At 33.7% G+C, this 26318-nt stretch overlaps 2 protein-coding genes and 2 long non-coding RNA genes across 4 annotated transcripts; 2 read left to right on the forward strand and 2 right to left on the reverse strand.

The window, feature by feature from the left end:
• Positions 1-1169: 1169 nt before the first annotated feature.
• LOC116004889 (probable polygalacturonase) lies at positions 1170-5082 on the forward strand. Its single transcript, XM_031245092.1, has 5 exons — positions 1170-1767; positions 2229-2349; positions 2628-2876; positions 3248-3401; positions 3829-5082. The coding sequence occupies exons 1-5, from the start codon at positions 1354-1356 to the stop codon at positions 4355-4357; spliced, it is 1467 nt and encodes a 488-aa protein (XP_031100952.1). The 5' UTR covers positions 1170-1353; the 3' UTR covers positions 4358-5082.
• A 2052-nt stretch (positions 5083-7134) lies between these two features.
• On the reverse strand, positions 7135-12127 carry LOC116009698 (AP2-like ethylene-responsive transcription factor At1g16060). The gene is made up of 8 exons (XM_031248820.1): positions 11666-12127; positions 11470-11552; positions 11264-11272; positions 10952-11040; positions 10777-10850; positions 10595-10645; positions 9279-9355; positions 7135-7790 (listed from the first exon to the last, which is right to left on the reverse strand). Exons 1-8 carry the CDS (start codon positions 11803-11805, stop codon positions 7240-7242), a joined length of 1074 nt encoding a protein of 357 aa, XP_031104680.1. The 5' UTR covers positions 11806-12127; the 3' UTR covers positions 7135-7239.
• A 3985-nt stretch (positions 12128-16112) lies between these two features.
• Positions 16113-17256, reverse strand: LOC116010561. The gene is made up of 2 exons (XR_004096929.1): positions 17092-17256; positions 16113-16534 (listed from the first exon to the last, which is right to left on the reverse strand). It is a non-coding gene; the product is annotated as an uncharacterized LOC116010561 (long non-coding RNA).
• A 1272-nt stretch (positions 17257-18528) lies between these two features.
• LOC116009840 lies at positions 18529-26062 on the forward strand. The gene is made up of 3 exons (XR_004096859.1): positions 18529-18541; positions 19261-19326; positions 26013-26062. It is a non-coding gene; the product is annotated as an uncharacterized LOC116009840 (long non-coding RNA).
• Positions 26063-26318: the final 256 nt, after the last annotated feature.

Genomic DNA, 26318 nt, shown 5'->3' on the forward strand with positions numbered 1-26318 from the left:
TGCACTCGCCCTGCTAACCTTTCTCTGCACCATCTACCTCTATTTTGCCGTCACTCTTGGGCCCAGCGACACTTGCTCCGGGTTCACAGGCGCCGAGAAAGCAGCGTGCCATTTGGAACAGGGAAAGGCATTTGCAAAAGGCAAATTGAAGTTCTTCTAGCACATCGATGGCTGGCCTTTCTGTCTGCAACTTCTTTGGTTGTAAAAGCATAACGCTGAATATATTCATTCATATATTAATGTAGTACGGAGTATATTTTTGTAGTTAATATCTGGGTTGGGTTGTTACTAAAGCTGTTAACTTTGATTGGATGAGGTGCATCATATGATTGTTGTGAAGAATCATGTGTTGTTGTCTGTAACATGGCATTTAGCATTCTTTTTGTGATACACAGCTTCATCAATCCATTCAGGGACTGGGCGAAGCATATAAATTATCGAAACAAACAAAGTGTGTTGGTTTTTCAGTGTTTTTCCTTCTGTCACTGCCGACATTAATTGTTAACGGTCGCCATCTCCATAGGTGAGCAAACTTAGAATTTAGAGATTTTTATTTTTATTTATTTAGTTGGGCCGATTAACTGATCAAAATTAAAAAATACTAATAATAATAAATCAGCAAGTCCATCTATAACTTAAGACAAAAATGTCAATTTTTCATATAAGAAAACATCCTGAAGTCTTGCTATCTTGGCGCCTGGCAAGCACTTTTTGGGTAACTACAGGAGAATAGCCCAGGCCCACAATTCCACAAAGGCTAGGAAATTGAAGTTAATTGGTATTTGATTAAAAACTTTTTTTTTTTTGAATTTTTTTTATTTGATACACCTTCCGTCACATTTTATGTGTCGGGTTCGATTAATGAGACTTGATTAAATTAAAATTCAATTTTTTATAATATTAAATTTAAAATTAATATACAAAATTTATATATTTAAAATTATATTAAAAATACTATTAAATATAAAATCAAATTTTAAAATATGTACAAAATAATAAAGAAAATAAACAAAGAAAAAATAATTATAGTAAATAGGACAAATAAAATAGGATATGAAGGAGTATTTATTTGCCTATTTTAATTATATTTATTTTTATTTTCATACTGAGTATTTACTATCAAACAAAAAACTTGTGCTAATCAGTTTGAATACAATTACTATTCTGATTCCAAACCATTTAGATACTCAGATCTGAATTATATCTTAGGAGGAGCAGGAAAATGGAAAACGAATCTTCTTCGTGATCAGTGTGTGTTTGCTATAACCTGCAAACTGAAGCAATCTCCGTAGCTTAAACCCTCGCGTGATATCTTGTTCGAAGGGGTTAATCCTGTGAATTTCACGAGGAGCAATGGGGGATTCCGTGAGGTTCCAACGCCGTAGGACCGATCACAAGCACGTAGTTCCCTCATTCCTACTGACTCACCGCACTCTCCTCTCTCTCACCTGGGCCATCGGATTTATTCTCGTCGTCGCGTGGCAAAGCAACGCCGTAGATCGGTTGTTTGTGTTCCGTTACTGGGCGCCGCCTCCGAGGCCCATCCCCAAGCTCCGATCGCCGGTCTTCAACCTCTCCGATTTTGGAGCTGTCGGCGACGGCGTGACTTTGAATACCAAGGCGTTTGAGAGGGCGATTTCTGAGATTCGGAAGCGAGGTGGCGGCCAGCTCAATGTCCAGCCGGGCCGTTGGCTCACCGCGCCTTTCAATCTCACCAGCCATATGACGATGTTCCTCGCTGAAAATGCCGAAATACTTGGAATTGATGTAAGTCCCCTGTGACCTTTGCTTATCGCTGTAAATTTAGATTTACCTTGAAAATTTTGGAACGGAATGGAGCAACCCAAGTACATTTCCTGCTTTTCATTTCTATTTCCTTCCACGTGCATCAAACATAAGAGCACTCTATGCTGTTGCCACAAGGACTGGAAATTTAATTGATCTGCTATTCGTCCCGTTTATGTGCCTTAGTTTTGAATTGAATGTAGTTTCATCTGAAATTGTAGTTAAGGCAGTGAAATTAGTTTCTCTGTAATGGCTAAAACAGTTCAAAATCCATATATGCTTAAACAATAATGATTAGTTCTTGTATTATATATATGAAAATTTATTTATTTATTGAGTAGGAATGTTAAAATGCTTCCCCTAATTACTGCTAGACATAAGGATTTCATTAGTTATTTGAAGTTACTATAAAGAAACTTATTAGTGTTCTGTGCTGATGGAAGGATGAGAGATATTGGCCATTAATGCCTCCTTTGCCATCATATGGACATGGAAGAGAACATGCTGGACCACGGTATGGAAGCTTTATCCACGGCCAAAATCTGACCGATGTTGTTATTACAGGTCAGTGTAGTACCATTTGTAATAAGAATGCTCTAAAAGTGCAGTTGCTACTTACAATTTACATAAACTTTTATTCTTATATATTTATGAAAATGTAGAGTCATTTCATCTTGTACTGAAAGTTAGAAGTGGTTTTCTGTCTGTCCATGTGCAATGAGATTGAATTCCAGTAAAAAAAATGCTTGCACCTCTTAATACAAGTGCCTCAAATTCTCATTTCAAATGTTTCTTTAAGTAACATGTTTTTAATCTTCGAACTTCACATAACTGAACAACAGGGCATAATGGCACCATCAATGGACAAGGCCAAGTATGGTGGGGAAAGTATCGTAAAAAGTTGCTGAACTTCACCAGAGGTCCTCTTCTGCAAATCATGTGGTCCAGAGACATACATATCTCTAATGTTACTTTTCGTGATTCTCCATTCTGGAATCTTCACCCTTATGACTGTCAGAATGTTACAATTAAAGGTGTAACTATACTGGCTCCATTGTCCGGTGCCCCTAACACTGATGGAATAGATCCTGGTCAGTTCAAATCCCTATTGCAAATATGGTTATTGTTCCCTATTTTCCATTTATATACCTTCTTGAAGAGCAGGAAGGGCAATCATTCTGCACTAGATTTTATACTGAAGAATGGACATTGCAAGCTTTGAATGATGGACAGCTGCATAAAATATAGCATTACTAGTTTATTGATGATCTGTTTGTAGATATTATCAAAAAGCATGACTTTGTAATTAATAATACCAGTTAGGCTGCTGTGTTAATTTGTTACAGATTATTTTGTATTGCCATGCACATGTCATGGCTATCTAATACCTTCATGCAATTTTGTTTGCTGAGATATTCTGTAATAACTATCTCATCTGAGATTATTGTTGTTGTTTGTGCAGATTCCTGTGTGAATATGGTTATAGAGGATAGTTATATAAGTGTTGGGGATGATGGAGTTGCAATTAAGAGTGGGTGGGATCAGTATGGAATTGCTTACTCTCGGCCTTCCTCAAACATTACAATCCGTAATCTCATAGTGCGCTCAATGATAAGGTGATATATGTTTTCTATCAGAATTCTAGTTTCATTGATGTGAATACCCCTCTAAGTTCTGTCTTAAATGCAGATATCTGACCACCTGAAATTGCATTATACATTCTCAATATGCATATGTGAGCACTTTCATTTTCTCGAGGAAAATGAATAAACTTCTTAAATGGCATTATTGGCAGCTTTATCAACATAAAATTTTATAGGGATACGGGGCAATTGCACTTTCATGAATAGTTCAAGGGCTTATTTGACCCTTATCCCAATTTTATAAAATATTCTTTATGACAAGAAATGAATTGAGAATTTGAATGTATGAATTAGTTTCAGAGTAGGAAAAACCTGGTTTATCAACTTTCATACAATAACCCCCCTCACCTCAACACCCTTATATTTTGTTCATTCAGCTGAATTTTTTCATTCATTGCAGTGCTGGAGTATCAATTGGCAGTGAAATGTCCGGTGGGGTATCAAATATAACAGTTGATAATCTCCTTGTGTGGAACTCAAAGAGAGGCATCCGAATTAAGACAAGTCCTGGGAGAGGTGGATACATTCAAAATATAACATACCGCAACCTGACATTGGAGAATGTCCGGGTTGGTATAGTGCTTAAAACTGATTACAATGAACACCCTGATGAAGGATATGATCCAAAGGCTCTTCCAACTATTAAAAACATAAGCTTCACTGGCATCCATGGATATGGAATTCGTATTCCAGTCCGTATATATGGCAGCGCTGAGATTCCTGTGGAGGATGTTACTTTCCAGAACATGTCAGTTGGCATAACATACAAGAAGAAGCACATCTTCCAATGCTCTTTTGTCAAAGGGCGTGTGATCGGTAAAATTTTCCCTTCTCCATGTGAAAATCTCGACTTATATGATGAAGCAGGACAGCTGGTTAGGCAATCAAAGCCACGGAATAGCCTTGACAACACAGATTATGATTCTTAATCGTAAGTAGGGACATCATTTTAAAAAGTTTATGATGCGGTTATAGCCTGGTGACTTTTTAAAGTTGGACCATGGTAAAACATGTTACTGGTCATTAAGCTTGAGTTGCAGGAATTGACACGAAAGGATCTTTACACACACAACTACTTAATTGCTGGGAGAATCTCTGACCATTGTTTGAAAGGGCAGTGACACAATTTTGGTATGGCTGCATGGGGCTTTTATCACCCCCCTCTTGCCAGTGCTCAGTTGTCAGTACTCGTGAGAAAAAGAAATGGTCTTTCTCCCAATTCAGTGTGCAAATGATGATGCTTGGAAGGTTCAAAGGGTCGAAGACCATTCTGATATTACGCCAGAGAATGAAGATTGTGATGACGATTATGTAAGTCTCCTCACTGTGTGATTCCCAAACTGTATTGATAGGAAGAGGAGAAAAGAGTATGTGAGTATTTACTAACATAGTAACATATGACCTTTTAGAATAACAGAAAACAGATGCACTAGATTGACACTCTTACTTGTCAAGGGAACCCAAATTTGGCATGTGATTGTCGGGCCCTGGGGACGAATTTAATGACAAGTCATCTTCACAAGTCTGAAGTGTTTGTATGCTGATATTTAGATGAAGCTTTTAGAAACTGTTAATCTTCTATCATGCACAATATCTAAAACCACTGAATTTGTTTTTTGTTATTAGCGATCTCAATAGAGTGAAGTTGTGGGAACTATTTTTTAGGCAGACAATACTGACGTATCAAGCAAACCAGCTACCTCTGTTATGTTTTTAAGTTTTTAGGCAGACAATTCACCTCACTAAAAAGCCCCATAAAAAACCAAACAAAATATGACCATTCCTTCCCTCTTCTCCCCCTCTCCTCCACTTCACTATAAAACCCCCCTAAAAAACTACAGTAATAAATATGACTATTGGGGTTGCACTAATAAGTACAAGAATACATGATGGGATCATGACAAGGTAGAAATTCCAACTAATCAAACCTAGTACAATTTCAAAAATGACTTGAATTAGCTAAAGGAACAGTAAAAGTCAGAACACAGATCCAATCTGAGTAGTGGTGTCCGATGAGTATGTAAGCATGGTATAGTTAGCCGTGGTCAAGGTTTAATTTCCAACAACTACTTTTGACACCTGATCATGATGATGATGATGATGCGTGCCTCATTATTTTGATCAAAGCCTAAAAAGTTAGGTCAGTTTGTATATCTGTATGCCAACTTCAATTCTCTCAGTTACGTACGCAATTCATCCCCACATCAATTTCTGCAAACATTGGTCCACTTTTTTTTTTTTTTTTTTTTTTTTTTTTTTTTAAGTGACGAGGAGAACACACAACCACTACATGAGAGTGNAATTAACAAATTTTTTTTTTTTTTTTTTTTTTTTTTTTTTTTTTTTTAAGTGACGAGGAGAACACACAACCACTACATGAGAGTGTCTCCGGCTAAACCCAACTTTGTGATCCTATCACCACTCTTCTTATTTTTTATTATTTATTTATTTATTTATTTTTTAACATATGGCCTTAAGGCTGCTCCATCCTCATCATCGGTTTTCTTCCGATCCACCAATGACGTGATATCATATATTTAATCAATAATATAAAATTGATAGAAAGAGCAATAATATATATTTAATCAATAAATTAAGGACAAAAGTTACACATGCCTTATAACTAAGGGGCTAAAACTGTAATTTTTTATTAGATATTTAATCAATAATATAAAAAAAGAAAGAGATGACTAAGTGGGTGTGCGACATAATTCTGATACCAAAAATTCACGATTTTGATTTTTGTCAATACCTTTTCAATCGAGTCTATCACACAAAATTTATATACACGCTTAAATGGTGATTACGAATTTTCCTCGCCATCTTAAAAAAAAAAAAAAAAAAAAACTCACACCTTCGTCAAGGGTTGGCATCGTAAAATTTTAACTATTAAATTTCGTACGTGGATTAAAGCATAAAAAAGTAGTGTATCCCAAGGAAAATGGAAAATGTTTTCGGTTTTCCGCCGCAGATTAGACGACCTAATTAAATGGATCCATTGCATAATTAAAAAAAATAATGATATAATTATTGCAACGACTTTGTGCCGTCACGCTGGCTAGCTAGCTACTTCCGACCGTAACATGCGATTCCATAGCCGCCAACTAACACCTAGAAATTATGCATCCATGCACCACATTTTCTTTCACTACTCCATTCATATTTTTATGTTTTGTTGAGCGTACCCTGCATGACAACTTAGTCACAAAGGTGAAGTTTGAGAACATTAATCTGAGATTGAGTTTCACCCGTGACTCCTTGTGTACAAAGAACACGTTTAGATACATTTTGTCTAGATGCTGTGTTTGAGCCTCTAAGCTTTCACCCAACATACACTTGTTTAAGTATGTAGTTGATCTTTCAAGATATAAACCAATTCAAAATATAATAAATTAATTACTCATCAAAGCGTTATAATTAATTGAAAACAACTGTTTTATTGAACATAATAATGTGAATGAATATCTATACTTCCCCGGCCTCATGCTATATCTACATACATATAAATAATAAATGAACCAAAACAACAAGGACAAAAGAAGTCTTTAAACCAATTCAACTGAAAACATATATAATTAATAAAAGAAATTAATGAAAAAACTCGATCTCCTCCAATTCTTAAATAAATTAGTAATAATATTTTTCTTTTGGCATATTAATTAAATGACCCCACTGCCCCTCTCATTTCCCTCCACAATTATCTTTGTATTCACAATCTTCCTATGTATATATCCCATGCATGCATGTCCACTGTTATATCTTTCTTTCCTTTTTTTTTTTTGGAATGAAAATGGTGATTAAACCCTAGGTGTTATGCATCAAGCTCACAATGAAACATGGATGAATCAAATGAGCTTAGGTCACCAAAGATGATGTCATGCTCTTCCACAAAGCTACTCGAGTCTTCGCAGTCGAAGTACGTTTGTATGTCGTCCGGGAAGCTCCTTCTCGGTCGGTCCGGCTCCGGCGGGGTGGCCGGAAAGTTGGTAGCCGCCGATGTTCTCTCCAACATTTCTTTAAACTTGGGGGACTGCAGCAGTAAACCTAACGCCGACGAAGAGGCGGCGGCGGCGGAGGGGTCATGCGGCGGAGGAGAGGCGGTTTCCGATGAACCGGAGCTTTGTTGCGGTTGCTGTTGCTGGTGGAGGAAGCTCAACCCTTGATCTTGGGTGGTGATGAGCTCATCATGATGATCACTAACGGCGTCATTACTAGGGTTAGGGTTTGGCTGCAGGTTGTTAGGGTTTTGATCAGGGCGTAGCCACTTGACGTAACGGCTGAGGTCAAAATTGGTGACGGCGTTAAGCCCACGGTACTCTATGGCTGCCATGTCATAAGCCGTTGCCGCTTCCTCTTGAGTAGCTGCGAAAACCACGAAGGGTATTTTGGGAAAATCGTAAACTTTTATAATTAATAAATCAATAAATTCAAGAATTCAATTTGCATGAGAAATTTGGTTGGGGGGTTGAAAATTTATGTCAAAGGCTAAGATCCACATCTTTAAATAGCAGAGTTAGCAGTTGAAGGTCGGTAATCTACAAGCAACAACCATCTTTAATTCCATCTTGACCCCTACTATCATGCAACATTCTCAACTATTTTTCCCATAATTATGTGCTACTTGCCTTCTTTCTTATCAAAATTCCCATGTGCATGTGCATCCCTAACCATAAATAAATTCTATAATATCGAAAAGATATCACGACTACTATTATAAATAGAAAATAATTATATATATATATATATATCATTGCCCATTTTTATTTATTGCAGTAGGTCCATTACAATTTCAACACTATATAACTTTCTTATACACACACTCCACTAGAAAAGTCTATAGTGTCAATCAGTATAAGTATCAGTATCAGTATTGTTTCTTGCACTGAATACAACTCAAGAGGTTTTAGAGTTTGTACTTCATGCAATGGAGACAATGCCACCATTTGATAGAGTACAAACTCCAAAATTTGTTACATTTAGTTTTGTTGTACGGTTGTACCCGGCCAGTGCAACCAAAAAAAAAAAAAAAAGAAAAAAAGAGGGTAAAGGGAGTATATAATATAAAATAAGTGTATTAGTTAAATTAGTAGTTTGGATATTTTTATTATTATTTATTTAGAACCCCATAAGATATGAATTGCAGTTGTAGCAATTTTTATATATATTCACACGATCCACGATTTAACGTACACATATAGGTGGGTTCATTGAGTATTATATGGTTTTCCTTCAAATACATTAGATGTGATATAGAGACAAATGAGCAATGAAAGTGATATATGTTTCAAAATAAATATAAGGCTGTTTTGGTAGGCAAACAACAATGTTAAAGTGCTATTAGGTTGTGGGCATGTGAGATTTTAATTAAATAAATTAAATTATGTAAAAACTTTGCACAAGAATGTGTGTATATAAAATGTTGTACGGTATCATATGGATCATGCCAATTTTTAACATTGATAACTCTTTCTTTCAATTGCTTATACATTTTTATCTTATTTTAAGGAAAGTAAAATTTATATTATGACATAAATATACTTAGCTTGTTGCATACATAGTTATAGTGTGATTTCACAATCTTATATTTTGTTAGTGATTTTGACCCTATAACTAATTAAACTCTCTATGCATCCGTACAATTGTATATATAATTAATTAAGTACCGTGCCAATTTGCACGGGATACAATTAATTTTTTTGAGGTTGTGTACTTGCTATTGTACTGTGGAGACAAGTACCCGATATAATCAAATATATACAGTTAAGTTGTACCTAGTGCAAATCGGTAAGGTGTTGATCAATACTTTATATAAAACTGATAAAAGCTATAGTGTTAGGGTTGGATTTGTACCATAAGTTCCAAGGTAGAGATATTTGTTGCCAAACACCCTTCCAATGCGAGCCTCCCATCTTCCATTGTGATGGTGTCTACAATTTAATACAAACAAATAAAATAATTATTTTTTTTATTGTTTGATATATTCTTGATCATTGATCCCTCCATAAATTAATAAAGAGTGTATATCATAATTAAATATAAAAAAGAGTTTAAAACAACAATAATGTCATATTATTTATGAAGTATTTATGTAGAAAATTGTAGCTTAAAATATGTATGTATGTATGTCAATTGTCAAGAGGCAACAATACAATCAAAGTGCTAAATCAATGATGCATATATGATATGATTTGACTGTGAAATGGAAGGGTGACTTTATAACTTTATTAAATGAATGGTTATGTTACATACAATCAATTAATTATTAGTGCACACATATACATATGACTCATCTTTTTTTTGTTCAACAAAAGCATAATACTGCTGCAATCAATTAATATAAACAAATCAAATGGCAATGTCAATTTGTCATCATTTATTTTATAGATTTTCAGTGATAGAAACATTACAATCAAAATCAATATTTATAATACACCCAATTTTCATATCGCAACCCGTCAATATATGAGTGGTGGATTTTTGGTGTATGTGTCTATAGAATTGGCAAACAAATAAATAAGGGCCGAGTTAATCCTGATTTTGATTTTTTTATTATTTCATTTTTTTTCACTTTTAATTCTTGAATTTAAAAGCGATAATATCTGACTATTGAAAATTTACACTTTTAGACCTTTATAATTAACACATTTTTAATTATTGAAAACTATATATGATTTATTTTAAACTTGATAACTAAAACATTAAAAAAAAAAATCAAAATACAAATTAATACAAGAATTGACTCAATTACCCAATAAGTTGTCATCACACACACACACTCAAGGCAACAAGATTAAGGTCAACAATGTTGGTACACCAATTTTAGGAACAACATAAGAAGATAATAAAATATAAGCAAATGATGATCAAACTACATATTAGGTCATAGGTGAAAAGTGGGTGAGGGTGGGAGGGAGGATGGCATGCAATATAATGCAAGTTCTTTGACAAATTGGGGATTTGGTACCCACATTTTCAAGGTTCATTAAAGTTTTTAATTTTCCCTCCCAACAACTTGTGCATACAAATAATATTCACAACTCAATTACAATTAATGGATTGCAGCAATTTTAGCTCCAAGCCTTCCACACAATCATTCTCTTTACATAAAATGATATTACAACAACAAAAATTTATCAATCATTTGTACACATTAATTAATTAATTACCTTGCTACTCCTCTGTATTTCGAGACACCCCTAGAAAATCCACTGCTCTTTCTGCAAATACATATCGTAAAGTATTGCATTAACAATTTTTTTTTATTAATAGTCAAATTCAGTAGGAGTAAATTATTTTTAGAAAAAAAAAATTAAAGAGCAATATTGTTTTCCATTTTTATGATGTATACCTTCTCAAAGAACCAATATACTCTTCTTTTGATTGACCTTCCATTTCCTTTAGCTCTTTTTCATAAGTAGCAAGCTACATTCAAAAAATGGAAAATTTTTATTGAAATTTACAACAACAAAAAATTCACCCAAAAAAAGTTGGAAAATTCTGCAAAGTAAATAAATTAAAATTACTGGAAAATTTAGGATTGTCTCTTGTCCCCAATACTTCAATGCTGCCAAGTCATATGCATGTGCTGCTGTTTCTTCATCATCATAAGCCCCTGAAAAATATTTTTTTTTTTCAAAAAAAAAATCAAAATTCAATGCAGTGTAATTAATCCAGATGAGATCCATTGAATTATTCCAACTCAGTTTCATACACCCAATATGTAATTTTACCACAATTTCAAAAATAAAAAATATTTTTTACTTAAGAAATTATTTGTTAAAAAAAAAGATGTAATAAAACATTGCAAACGAAGTTGAAAATGACATAAAACTTACCCAAATATACTGCATTTTCATTCCATTGCCATCCAGTACAGTCACCATTACATTGCAGGAGACCAAGAAACCAGGAAAATAATTTAATAAAAAAAAAATAAAAACGTTAGTGATTTTGTTCAACTATACATCAACTAATTTTTCCCAGGAAAAGAAATCCTCAAAAAAAAAAAAAAAAAAAAACAAAAAGATGATGATGAACTAACCTTGTCTTCCTTTCTTACTCTGTGCTTCATTCCAGCTGTTCTTATCCCATAGATGAGCTTCATATCGGCCGGTCCACCGGTGCCTGAAATCGGCCGGCCGTCAAAACATAAATTTTTTTTTTACGAGGAAACAAAAATCATTTATAAAAAACAATAATGTGTGAACTTAACAACGTTGTCGTGATTATGAGATTACCTGGTGACACCTCTGAAAACGGAGCTTCTTTGAGGAGGAGAGTCTCTGGGCACGCTCTTACGAGTTCTTTTCACCTTAACAACGTTGTTGGCATTACCATCGCCGTTGCCGGAGCTGTCTTTTTTCGAGGTTTTCGCCATTAATTAAAGCTGATAATGAAGCTCGAGATATATAGAAGCTTAATTAATTAATTGGTTTAAACTCTGCAAATGGGGGTAGTGTTTTTAGTTAAGACATGAAAAGGGATATATAGATGGGGCCGATCGGAAAGTGGAGTGGCAGATGAGGAAGCCGGCGGAGGAAATGGTGGCTCTATAGGGGGTTTATATATAACTATATAAGTGTTTGGCCGTCTGGGAGCGGCAGTACTGTGTGTATACGTTTTTTTGGGGTTTTCTAATTTTCTATTTTCTGCCTTGTCTTAATTCACTTCTTCGTTTCTTGTGTGCTTTATGTGGTGTTTGGACCCTCCCCTCACCTATTGCCTTGTTTTTTCTTATAATTTTTGCTCCAATTTATAGTCTTTGGACCAATCAAACTTTTTCTGCCAAATTTATTTCCAACTACTGTCCTTTAATTTTCTTTTTCTTTTCCTCTCTATTTTTTTAATTCATAATAATGTAGAGAAATAAAATTTAATATTTGTAGTGGACAAATTAAATCTCTTTTAATTGATCGGTCCGTTTATGACAAAAGTAGGTCTTCAGCAAGACTATTTTATGAAACTCTTGAAATCTGGATGATAATGTGAATAAAAACTAGTGTATGCCAAAGGCCTTGTGGTCAAGCGGCATGAGGTGATTCTCTCAAGTGGGAGATCATGGGTTTGAGCCTCACTTTGTTGGGCTTCAGTAGGCTGAGAAAATATATAGACAGATACTTCATGTAACAGGTCAATAGTATTAAAAAAAACTAGTGTATTAAATTCGACTTTCTTTAAATGTAAGATTTTCATTACCTTTTTTTAAAGGTGATTTTCCCAATCTTCTTTCCTTTTGAAGTACAAATAGTCAATATTGTCATTGGTCCCTTTTCTCACATTATTATTATTATTATTATTATTACTAGTATTTTCATCCGTGCGTTGCACGGAATGAATTTGTTATAATATTTTAAGAAATATTTGAATCGATATACAATTATATAAATTATAACATCGAATATGAGTATGAATAAGTGTATAAATGCAATTATAGTATGAGTCTTCCTTGCATGCAACAAATATCACAAAAATTCAGTGTTCTAGAATAAGCGTATAAATGCAATAGGTAGATAATTTACATTATTGCATCATATTCATTAATTTAATTACTTGTCGGTTAGTTATTGCAAGATCTTGAGGTACACTTATATTTTGATATTCAGTAAGTATAACTATATTAGAAAAAAATTTATATGTGAGTAATGGGATAATCAGTTCATTAATTGTTGGTTGACCGAGCGTTGTGTTGGAGGAAGAAGATGATATATAGTGAAGATGATATTGCCCTTCACTATATATCATCTTCTTCCTTCAACACGTTGATATTCTCTGGACAAATAACTGTTGAAAAAAAATTAGCATAAAATGGCATTTTACTGGCAATATTGTGGTACAAATATATGTGTGGTCCACTTTCGATTTGGGTCGGGTCAAAGTGGATTCGTGTTCTTCGTATTTAGACGAAAAGATTGATATATTGTACGCTCAAAACTGATAATGGGTGAATGAGAAATTGGTTCTCAAAGTTGACCCATTTGAGTTAGAAAAATATAGAGAAAAACCTTTCAAGTAACTTTTGTCCCACATTGGTTTGAGAAGTGGTTTGCACCACTACTTATACAAGAGTTTTTCTAAGGCTTATTGAATTGTATAGCATAGAGGCTCTCTCTCTCGCGCGGGGGGGGGGGGGGGTGCAAATGAAATCCCAAAATGAACTTAAAAAATCTTGACTCGTGCGCCGACACCTGCATGCACGAATGTCGTTCAGAAAATTGTTTGGCCTTGCGGGTTGAATTTTCATATTGTTTTTATTAATAGTATAGATTGCATTGCAGAGAAATATATATACTGAATTATTACCATTAGTAATTCTAGTCTATAATTGTATTACGAATAGAAACGTAGGGAAGAATATATTTTATTAGGAATTCTATTTTAATTTACAATTGTATTAGGGATAGTACCATATTTTACAATATTACGCAAACCATAATATTATAGGTCTGTTTTGGGCGGAAAGTTAAAACTGAGAATATTGTTTTTATTAATAGTATAGATATAGATTGCATTGCAGAGAAATATATATACTGAATTATTACCATTAGTAATTCTAGTCTAGAATTGTATTACGAATAGGAACATAAGGAAGAATATATTTTATTAGGAATTATATTTTAATTTACAATTGTATTAGGGATAGGAATTGTATTACTATATTTTACAATATTACGCAAACCATAATATTATAGGTCTATAGGTCTGTTTTGGGCGGGGAGTTAAAACTGAGGATATTGTTTTTATTAATAGTATAGATTATTATTATTATTATTATTAGGGACCAAAATTGTGGAAAATGAGTAGGGAAAAGAAGAGTAATATATAGGTCGAGTTTGAGGTCCATAATAATGTGTACTGTTACTATTGACCTGTTACATGTAGTATTTGTCCATATAGTTTTTCAACCCACTGAGGCTCGAATCCATGACCTCCCACTTGAGAGAATCACTTCATGCCGCTTGACCACAAGGCCTTTGGCCATCATAGGTTAACTAAATTTAAAGTGCAATAAATATGGAACTAAATTAAATTACAATCCCTAAAAGTGGTTAACATATTATAAGATCCACTAATTAATTAATTAATTAATTGCAGTGTGTGGGCACGAGTAAAATTAGGAATACCTACTTATCAGCTACTCTCAAAATTTTACTCCACTTTGTATATATAAATATAAACACATTAAATAATTATTTATTTGGACCACTCCAGTTTATTTATTAATTTTCTTTTGTTTTTTTTAATAATATAAGGTACATACCCATAACCCATGCAAATCTACGCCGTTACGCGTATGGTATGATCTAGTACTGTGGAAAATACATTAAAATAACAAAAGAATTATAAAATAATTGAATAATAATATTATGAAACCCTTTACCCCATAACATGTACATTATATATCATATCTATCTAATATAAAGTTAGGTTTATTATGAGAATTAAAAATAACTGTGAAATTATTTAATCAAATAAATGTATTATATTATTTTTATTTTAGTATACTTTTTTTTGATTTTCTTTCTTTACCGTCTGTTATACTCCATACTGTTTTCATCTTCCCTTAAATAACTTCACATCCTGTTAGTAAAACTTTAGTAATGGAATATTCGATTAACTTTTAACTTACCCATTATGGCGCGTTTGGTTGGAGGGAATGAATTATGTGGGAAAAGAATTGCAATTCCATGGGAAAAGAATAATGTGAGAATAAAGTTGGGAGTCGAAATTTCATTGTTTGATTTGCAAGAATAAAATTACTAGGAATTTCAATTCCAATATTTGGTATACATGGGAATTGAAAAGGAATAAATAGTATAAAGTCAAAATTGCACATTGTTATTATAAAATTATAAACAATGCAACTTTTCATTCACTATTGCATAGAAATAAAGAATTCATTCGCTATTATAAACAAAGTTAACAAACACACAACTCAAATCATTCACTATTGCATAGATCAACGCACAAAATAAAAATTTTGTTGTTCAACATTTAGGCAAATAAGCTATATACACATATCAAATTTAAATACTTGAGATTTCTGAGAAAAAAAATACTTGATTAAGGTTGATTAAGGTTGGCATAAAATGATTATTGCTCAGGAACGCGTAGAATAATACATGTTATAATCTAGATGGGAAGGTCAGTCATCAATTTTAGGTTAAAAGGGGAGGGGTAATTTTGTCTCAAGATTGTTTTTTTTTTCTTCCTAAAATCCACGAAATTAAAATCCCAGAGGAGGGGGGCATGGGATTCTAATTACATGAAAATGAGAGAATTCAACCAAACGAAGAATTTAGTTGCCTTCTGAATTAGATGGGAATTAAGTTGGAATGGAATTGTAATTCCCTCTAAGCAAATGCCCAGTTAATTTTTATAAGAGAGGCATTAGGTTCGAACCACATCTTAATCAGAGTTGGCATAATTGTTGAACATATACTACGAATATGTAGGGGTGAAAATGGGTCAGGCCAAGCTAGGATTTAGATAATTAGGCCTGGGCCTGCATTGAAATCTTAAAGCATGGGCCTGAGCTGTATGTAGGCTTTATATTAGGCTCAAGCCTAAGCCTACAATTGGCATGGCCTGGCCTGAAGCCTGTTTAAAAGCCTATATAATACATAGGCCTTTAAAAAAGCTTCAAAATGGATCCTAAATAGGCTTTAAACCTATTTAAAGCCTACATTTAGTAAACAATTTTTTTATTTTTAAACAAAATCCTAATACATTCATAATATCACAAATTTATGTATCATATTACAGTATAAAATTACAGTTAATCAATACATCAAAAAAGACAAAATGGAGTAAGAAGCCAGCAACACATTAATTTCAAGTTTCTACACTGGTTTGCCCATATGCTGTAGTTGATAAAACCCCAGACTTGGATGTAGGTAAGAGTGGTATTCCTAGGGATGATTTTCGTCATAATGCCACCAGAAGTTTCCAGGCCAAATTCAAATCCTTGTGCATTAAAGAATTCAAAGCACCACCCCCAAGAAATCCCATGTCTGCCCCTAATTAAACGGCAGTCAACAAGACTTCACCGTCGGTAATGAATTCCGGCGAGCATGCTTTCGCCAGTTAATAATGTGTGCTCACTTGAACTAAAGAAGATAAGTTTAGAAACTGGTGATACAATGTTCAAGTGAATAACCAAAACAGCACATATGTATACACCTGAGCACAATGTCTAATGTCCATCTTATCATTTCAAACTAATATTATAACAAAACAATTATTACAAACAACTCAATTCCTTCATGATACGAAAGAAACTCCCGTGAATCCATCAACAATTTCATTTCACTATAGTAAAGCTCGTATAGACGAATGAACACACGGAGAAGAAATACCTTGTTTTTTAGCCGGTAAATTTTTCTCCTCTTGAAATCAAATAAAACAGAACCAGTTTAACGAAATAGAAGCCGAACTCAAAATCGAAATCTCACTTAAATCAGCAAGAGAAGATTAGAAACTTGATTTTTGCTTTTCTAAATAAATCCTCAAAAACAATAGCACAATATCACTTACATCTCCAGCCAAAACGAGATTCCAATCGTAGTCATTTATCAAGAAAGAAAGTACCGACAAACATTAACTCATAATCTGAACAAGAATTAAACTTATTAAGTTTTGATTTGAACAAAAAATGACTCCATACCTGTCTAATAAATCTCACCGCCATCTTGTTCTATAGCCGCCAACTCTCCTCGCCGCCTCGCCTCATCGGCCATCGCCTCCTCACCTCGCCGAACGCCGTGTGGGAGACTGCCGAACGAGATGAAGAAAGGGATGGGCGGCTGGGTTGGCCTCTTCGTGCTGTACTGATGTAATTAGGGATTAGGGTTAAGATAGTTATATATATATACTAGGGTACTGGGGTTATAATGTTATATTTTATATTATATAATATATATATATATATATATATATATATATATATATATATATATATATATCTTAAAATAATATAAAGAGTCACTTATAAATTGCCCAAGACTTTTTCCGGCGGAATTTCTTGTACCTTGTGCTTTTGCGAATGTGCTTTGCAAACAGAATGTCATATTTGCCCTTGCAGATGATCGGCCGTCCAAATTCAGACTGCTTAAATACAACTCTGACACTATTTGCATGGGCCTTCTTTGAATCTTAAAATCTTAAAATAATATAAAGAGTCACTTATAATTTGCCCAACACTTTTTCCGGCGGAATTTCTTGTACCTTGTGCTTTTGCGGATGTGCTTTGCAAACAGAATGCCATATTTGCCCTTGCAGATGATCGGCCGTCCAAATTCAGGCCGCTTAAATACAACTCTAACACTATTTGCATGGGCCTTCTTTGAATATTATATCCGCATGCTATGTATACATAATTTAGGATTCAATATTATATTATTAACCTGCATACCCACCCCTCCACTAAGCAAACCAACTCCACTAATTTTTGTATGTGTATGTGTTGTCATGGGGAATAAAACAAAGAAGGGTGGGAGACTACTGCATGACTCATTACGCATTATTAACAATGAATAGTACTGATAAAACAAAAACAAGATGTAAAAAAAATGCAATAATAGAAGGGTGGGAGACCACAACATAAACAAGATCTACAAAACAAAAAAAAGATCTACAAAACAAAAAAAAAAAGCAATAATGACAAGATTAAGAAGACCATAAATATATAAAAAAAATTAAGTGATTGGATTTTTTTTTTGTTGTGTCAGAATAGTTAGCCGCCACCATCAATAATGAGAAAGATAGGATCGCGTAAACCTGTTATTTGGTGAATACAACAACAAAATGATAGGAGTGATTGGATTGGACAACCAAATTCACTATGCTTAAAGAACAAATCGACATTTAGGGTGGGGTACAACGTGACTCATGCTGCACTTACTATATATATATATATATATATATTTATATATTTATATAAAATAACATTGAAATAAATGCCAAAAACAGTTTTAAAAACATTCAATACAAATGGCCATTGTAACAACGCCATTTCCATACCAAAATTTTTTACGACCTTTGCTAAAAAAAATTCTTACAAAACCACTGTGGAATCACATCTACGCAAAAAAAAAAAAAAATACAACGACGTTCAGGTATTTCTTTTTTACTGATGATGAAAAGCTAAGTTCCGAATTTACAATTTTCATACTACAATAAGTGAAAACAATAATTTTGAAGGACATGAGATCTTACCAAATGATATCCATGTAATTTCCTAAACTGCTGAACTTTCATTGTTAGGCTGATATATCTATATATTTTGCTGTGATATGTATATTTCATCTTTGTTCTTCGTCGTATCATTACTTAAGCCACAAACATATATAATTTTATACATCATTACTTAAGACACAAACATATATACACAATTTACAACAGATCCTGACAAATTGTTCAACTTCATGCTTAAAAAATATAACAAAAAATTATTTAATCAACTTATAGAATTGGACACATGGTTTGCAGCTTTATGGTTTTAAAAAAAATATTCTTATTTAATTATAAAGTACACGTATATACATGCATCTCAAAGAAAGCAAAAGATTGTCACTTTTTACTTGGGCACATGGCTTACAACTTATTTAAAATGTCTATGTTTTAAAAAAAAATCGTGTAAAAGTACACGTATATCCGCACACCTCAAAGAAAGCAAAAGATTATCAACTCTTTTTTACGCATATATCCATAGCTCAAACCAAACAAAAGATTTCCAGCTTTTTTAATCTCTCTTTACTTGAGCTGAAGGTTAATACATACAGAAAAAAAAATAGTATTCATCTTCCTACTTGATAATTTTTTTTTTTCAAAACAGGTTATTGATCAAGTGATCTGTTGCTCATTTGTTTGAGTCAATTTCGATATCCGCACTTCTCAAACTGTGAGTTAAAAATTACACCTTTGCACACCTCTTTTAATTGTAAAAACTTATTTCTATTCTTACAAAATTATTTATATTTATATTCATTTATGCTTATTTATTTTTTATGTCGCATTTAGCCATTTAGGTGGAATTTAGTTTGCTTCTCAGCAAATATTTAGCAAGTTATCTACTACTCATTTGTTTAATAATTTAAACCCCTACAACAAACAACAATAAAGACAATTAATTGTGAAAGTTCATATATGAATTTCAATAATGCTATGATACTTGATACAAATTTAATGCACAAGTCCAAAGTTTACATATAACGTATGGAAGTTAATTCATCATTATTGATATAACAATAGTTATCCCATTAGTAAACAAAAACATTAGTCTATCAAATAGACCAGAACTAAGCATACAAATTTACCAATTCAAATATGCATTCTAAGATTCTAATAAAATATATCCAAAGCTAAACTCCAAGGCTAATTCTTAGCAGCTGTGACGTTTTTTTCATGCTTTATCCCTCTAAAAAATCCATAGCTAAGAATTCCATGAGTAGCCAACCTAATTTCCACCATTACAATCGTACTCATTCACTCACTCCATAATTACCAGGTGCATCTGACTCCCATTTCAGTTGAGTGTCTAAGGATTCTTTTCTTCCTAAATCCGAAATAAATACTAAGCTCCTTCCTTCCAAAAATGCTCATTTTAGGATGCAGAGAAAGATATGAATAGCATTGATACAGCACATACATAAACAATTTAAGATGATAAGCACAATGGCATGAACACAAGCGAGCTAAAAGCCTAAAATCTTATTTCTCCATAAAACTAACCCAAACGAAAGAGAGCCCAGCTTGGAAACAAAATTAATAATTAAACAAAGTAATACAGAGTAATAATGAAGAAAACCAGACAGAAAAGGCAGCTTATCTGAATGAAATGCCAAGCAAGTAAAACTTTCAGTTCGCATTAGTAAATGATTCACTCGTTTTAGCCTCACATAAAGAAATTGGGGAAGGAGAGCGGACCTTCTCAGAGTTGGATTGATAAATGGTGTCGATCTTGGACTGAGGGGTTACGGTCTCGATTGACGGGAAGTCATCTTCTTCTTCGCTGCTCTCTATCCTCATTTTCTCTCTCTTGCCTTCACTTTCTCTCTCTAAAAGTGTAGAACTGGCAAAAGGAAAAACTGTATCCGTATATCCATTCTTCTAATAGATCGCGACAGAAAATAGTAGGAGAGTACTGTAAATAAATCAATACATCAATAATAATAACAAAACATAAATTGGCAAGTAACAATTCGAAAAATAAAAAATATTTCGAATATAAATGATAAATCCGAAAATAAAAATATGTAAATGGAAATAGAAAGATCCAAATCGCGTATAACACATTTTCCTTAAAACCGATTCGCTACCTACCATGTTGCTAGGAGCGTTGTAGTGTCGATCTCCCAAGATAAAATGATTAACAATAATATAGTTGAACACTCAACCAATATTATTTTTAGCGAAGTAGAACAAGGAGTCAAGGATTGAACAAAAGGTTTGTATCTCCTCAACACTCAACTATCTTGGATTATTCAACCACAACTTGTAAATTAATCCAAATAGTAATACAAATAGAAGGGATTCACTACCTTGAATTATTCAACCATAGCTTGTGAATTAATCCAAGTAATAATAAAAAGAAAGAAATTTGAACAAGAGATTTCCACTTATTTCTCTCTTCTCTGCCAAAAATGAAGAGAAAACCATTTGTTTCTCTTCTTTCATTTCCCCACGGCAACTTCTCTCTTTCTCTTCGTTAATCCCTCTATCTCTCTTCTCTTCTCCTTATTTTTTCTTCTAACATAACCCATATAGATAAATATGATGGATTCTAGCTAGCAAGAAAGAAAAGAGAATAAGACAAAAAATTTTTTTGAATGGAGTTAAGCTTTGGAGATGGTGATCCGGCGTGGGAAGAACTCAAGGAAAGAGGGAGACAAAACATTCCCCATTCCAACAATTCCATCTTTCCACCGAAAATATAATAATAATAATAATAATTAAAAAAATAATAATACTAATAATAATAATAATATAATAATAATATATTTTAACATTTTAACATTTTTTTTACCTACAATTAAAACTGCTCGCTGGCAAGCATTAAGTTTGTGAATAGCTAAAAGATCTGCCACAGAATAACGACAAGATTATCATTAATCATATGTTAAAAAAAAATTACGATTAATCACAACAAATCAACCGTCAACAATAAGCAAATCATATTCAATCACAACAATATTCAGAACCAAATCATAACTTCATTTTGAGAGATCAAAATCATAAAATCATCTCAATTAACAATAATAAAAGAAAAAGAAAATATTAATTAAACAAAATTAAATGAGTCAACTAGAGCAATAATACCTTAGTCGCGTAGAGGTTTAGAGGCAGTAGAGTACTCACTGAGCAGGTTGGTCGCTGTCATGGTCTCACGGAGCAGGACTGGTGGAGGACTCGCTTTTCGCCACGCCCGTTGGTGAGATTCGCTGGTCGAGGTCTGCGTCTGTGAGAATGAGAGAACTAAATCGCACTTCTGTGAGAGCGCGAGATATGCCGTGAGCGTTCATTGACCGTGAGAGTGAGAGTGAGAGAGTTAGGCTTATACATGGAAAATTTCTTGAAATATATACAAATATGCCTATTCCTTTGGAATCACCGCCAGTGACCTTCGTTTGACCGTCAAGGAGACGGCGGAGCTACGCTTGCTCGACCGGCGAGACGGGCCTGACAAATTGGTGGTTGTTCCGATCAACTGCTTAGTTCGGGACTTTGGCATGCGTTGACGATAGTGTGCGTTGGCGGATCAAGCCTGCTTACTCACTTTAAGCGATGTCATCGGCGCTGAAGGATCAGGCTTGTCTCCTATCTGGCCTTAACTCTGGATGGTTGTGGTTGTTGAAATGTAGGTATTAGGGCTTGGCAATAGCGATTAGTGTTCTTGCTTCCCACTTTCGATCCGACTGGCGACCTCTCTCTCCTAGCGGTCTGCATTTCTCTCTCTCTCCTAGCGGTCGGCATTTGTCTCTCTTCCTTTGCAGTTATCTGCGTTGAATGTGGATATCTATAGAAAGGATATGGCTAAAGAATGAACATGATGAAGGGCAATTCTTGGTCGGGTATGGGCCATTTCTACAAGCGTTATCCATATATTAAAATGGACCTATTTTCCTCATTGGAATAAAAGCATTAGGAAAAAAAATTAAATTCTCACATTATTTTTTTCCAAAAATTATTTCTCACATCATTAAAACACTTAGTTGTTGTCTTATTGATGTGAAGTAGTCATTTATTGTGTTTTATCACGTTTTCAGTTTTGGGACCTTTCTCTACAACTTTATTCAACGAGTTGTGGTTTTTTACGTTTGACTTAGTTCAACCATGCAATCCTTTTCGAAAAGCCGTGCACGCTTTACGCCTGAAGAAATTCGTGAGCGTAAAAGAAGTAAAAATAAACAATCATGGAAACAACTGTCATCACAACAACAAATTCCAAATGAAATGCAATGTTTAAACCCTCAGAACGCGTCTGAACAACCACCACGTCCTTCACCTCTGCCATGTAATACAGGTGCTGAACAACTAAATCGATATTAACAATGACTTTATAAATTTTTTTTACACTGTACTAATTGTCGTAACTCTTTTTTTTCCCTGGTTTATTGTACGGTGACATTATTCATCTGTGTATGTGCCATTTGGGACAATGCGCACATAAATTCACCAATTATAATCCTTTCTTATAAATCCACATAATCTATACACAATGAATGATGAACGCCATGTCCTCTCATTGTTTATTGGTTAACGCCGTGGAACAACAGAACCGTTTGTGCTGCCTGCTATTCCTGACTGTATTTATTGTGGCGCTAAACGCATTCAGTATGAGCAACCTGCTTTTTGCTGTTGCAAGGGAGAAGTTGTACTTGTATCAAACGAAATGCCTTTGGTGTTGAAAAACCTGTACACTGGAGTTGATGATGTTTCAAAGAATTTCCGTACATGTGTTAGGACTTATAACAACACATTTGCTTTTACTTCGCTTGGCATTCATCAGTATGATAAAAATCTTTGTAAGCGTAATAAAGGCATATATACGTTCAAAGTTCAAGGGCAAATATATCATTTTATCAATGACTTATTGCCTGATGGTTGTCCGCCGCGCAATTTGCAACTCTATTTTTATGACACTGACCATGAAATTCAAAATCGAGTTGAAAGTGTTGCTAGATTGGAAGAGAACATTGTCAAAGCTTTGATAGAAGTCATGTCTTGCAATCCATACGCAACTTTCTTTAGAAGTCTTAAGGATGTTGTTCACTCTGATGACTTTAGTATTTTGTTGAACTCTTCACCTTCATTGGATCAAAGACTTTATAATTCGCCAACTGCTTCTCAAGTTGCTGCTGTATGGATTGAAGACTATGATGGAGTTGAAGATAATAGGAATATTAGGGTATATGCACATTGTGGTCGGTCACAAAATATTCAATACTATTATGGTTGTTATGATCCATTACAATACCCTTTGTTATTCCCATTTGGTGATGTTGGATGGCATGAGGGTATTCAAAGAGCCTTGCAATCAAGGAATTTACAACCTCTTGGTTATGTAAATTCTTTACCTATTAATGCAAACACTCAATTATCTGTTGATGATCTAATTCGAGCAGAGGAAGCGGTGTTTCGAGAAGGTAGGAAGCGCTCCTCAATATCGTGCAGAGAATATTATGCATACAAATTTCAGGTTCGAGCAAGTGATAATTCTCTATTATTACATACTGGAAGATTATTTCAGCAATTTATTGTTGACATATATATTAAAGTTGAAACACAAAGGCTAGATTATTTTAGGAAAAAACAACAGTTGTTTAGGTCTGAAAACTTTCAAGGCCTCGTTGATAGCGTTGGAACGGGTGCTGTGTTTGGTAATGAGGTCGGACGCAGAGTTATTTTGCCATCGTCATTCATTGGAGGTCCTAGAGATATGCGTGGTCGATATATGGATGCAATGTCCCTTGTCCAAAACTTTGGCAAACCTGATATGTTTTTAACCATGACATCTAACCCTAATTGGCCTGAAATTAAAGGCCTTTTGCAATACAATGACGATGCACAAAATAGGCCAGACTTGATTGCAAGAGTGTTCCACGCAAAAATTCAGGAACTTAAGAATGATATTACAAAGAAACAATTTTTTGGCGAAATTGCTGCATACACTTATGTAATCGAGTTCCAAAAGAGAGGATTGCCACATGCTCATTTCCTTATTATTCTAAAAGACAAATGTCATGCAATGTCTCCTTCTTTTGTTGATAATTTTGTATCGGCAGAAATACCAGATAAACATCTTCAACCTGCGTTGTACGATCTTGTAAAAAAACATATGGTTCATGGTCCTTGTGGTTTTCTTAATCCAAATTGCCCTTGCATGACACAAAGAAAATGCAAATCCGCACCTACTTGTAAAAGTAAATACCCCAAACTATTTAGCGATGCCACTGAGTTTGCTGATGACTCTTACCCTATTTATAAGAGACGCAATACACCCTTTTTGGTTCATGTTAAAGGGTTTAATCTTGATAATAGATGGATAGTGCCTTATAATCCCCAGTTATTACTTAAGTTTGATTGTCATATAAATGTGGAAGTCTGTGCCAGTATTAAGTCTGTGAAGTACATTTATAAATATATTTACAAAGGCCATGATAGAGTAGGCATGACTTTGGGTGATAACACTGATGATCGTGTGATTGATGAAATTAAAGAATACCAAAATGCAAGATGGATCTCGCCCCCTAAAGCTGCATGGCGCATATTTGGATTTGCAATTGCAGAGATGANTTTAATTGTGCATCAATTACAAGTGAGTATAGTTTGCATTATATTATTCTATAATCAAACAATTATTATTTATTCTATCAAACACCTCACGTAATTTTGTTAGCATAGCCTTCCCGCTTACCCTTTTTTTCGACATATCCAACTTAAACTCCAAAATAAAAAATAAAAATAGTTTGCACTTTATAAATTAACATTAAATGAAGTAATAACATTACAAACATGCAAGATAAAATTATTTATAGTGTAGAAACAAATATAATTAAAAACTTAATCCAACATAGTGGTTCACTAACCTACTTAAAACATAGTACATAACTTAAAAATTACAACAGAATGAATTACTAGCANGTAAGCAGAGAAGAGTCGTCTCGTACTATGTTAACTGAATTCTTTGCAATGAATCTTTCAAGTGATTTTGCAAGAACTTTGAACTTGCTTTATGTAGAGTTCCCTTGCTATTTTGTTTGGTGTAAGTCAAGCAAGTCTTGGAAACCTAGAAAACAGCTTACAGTTATAGGCAGACTTGTTGCTGTTAATCCAACTGAGGGAGAGCGGTATTNATGAAGTAATAACATTACAAACATGCAAGATAAAATTATTTATAGTGTAGAAACAAATATAATTAAAAACTTAATCCAACATAGTGGTTCACTAACCTACTTAAAACTTAGTACATAACTTAAAAATTACAACAGAATGAATTACTAGCATTTTTAAAACTTAAAAACAACAATTCATATGAACTTATATTTGTATTAACTTTTTTCGTTCAACATATTTGCTTTGTTTCAGAGTTTGGATCTACTCAACCGTACAAGTTCAAATATTGTAATTTGTTGTTGCCTAGGTACTATTTATTTTGTGCATCATATATAAGATTTAGTTTAACGCTATTGTATTTTAATTACTTTAATTAAAAGATTATGCTCAATATGTTTATATATATTTTGTTCAAAGCATATATATTTACACATACAATAATAATAATAATAATAATAACAACGAATGTTAGGTTAGAAATGGCTTGTGAACATATGACTAGCTTAATGACAACAATTTTATACGCGACTAACAGTATTAAATTTCCTTAATTGTGTA

Source organism: Ipomoea triloba, chromosome 2 (assembly GCF_003576645.1).
Source record: "Ipomoea triloba cultivar NCNSP0323 chromosome 2, ASM357664v1".
Classification (NCBI taxonomy): Eukaryota; Viridiplantae; Streptophyta; class Magnoliopsida; order Solanales; family Convolvulaceae; genus Ipomoea; species Ipomoea triloba.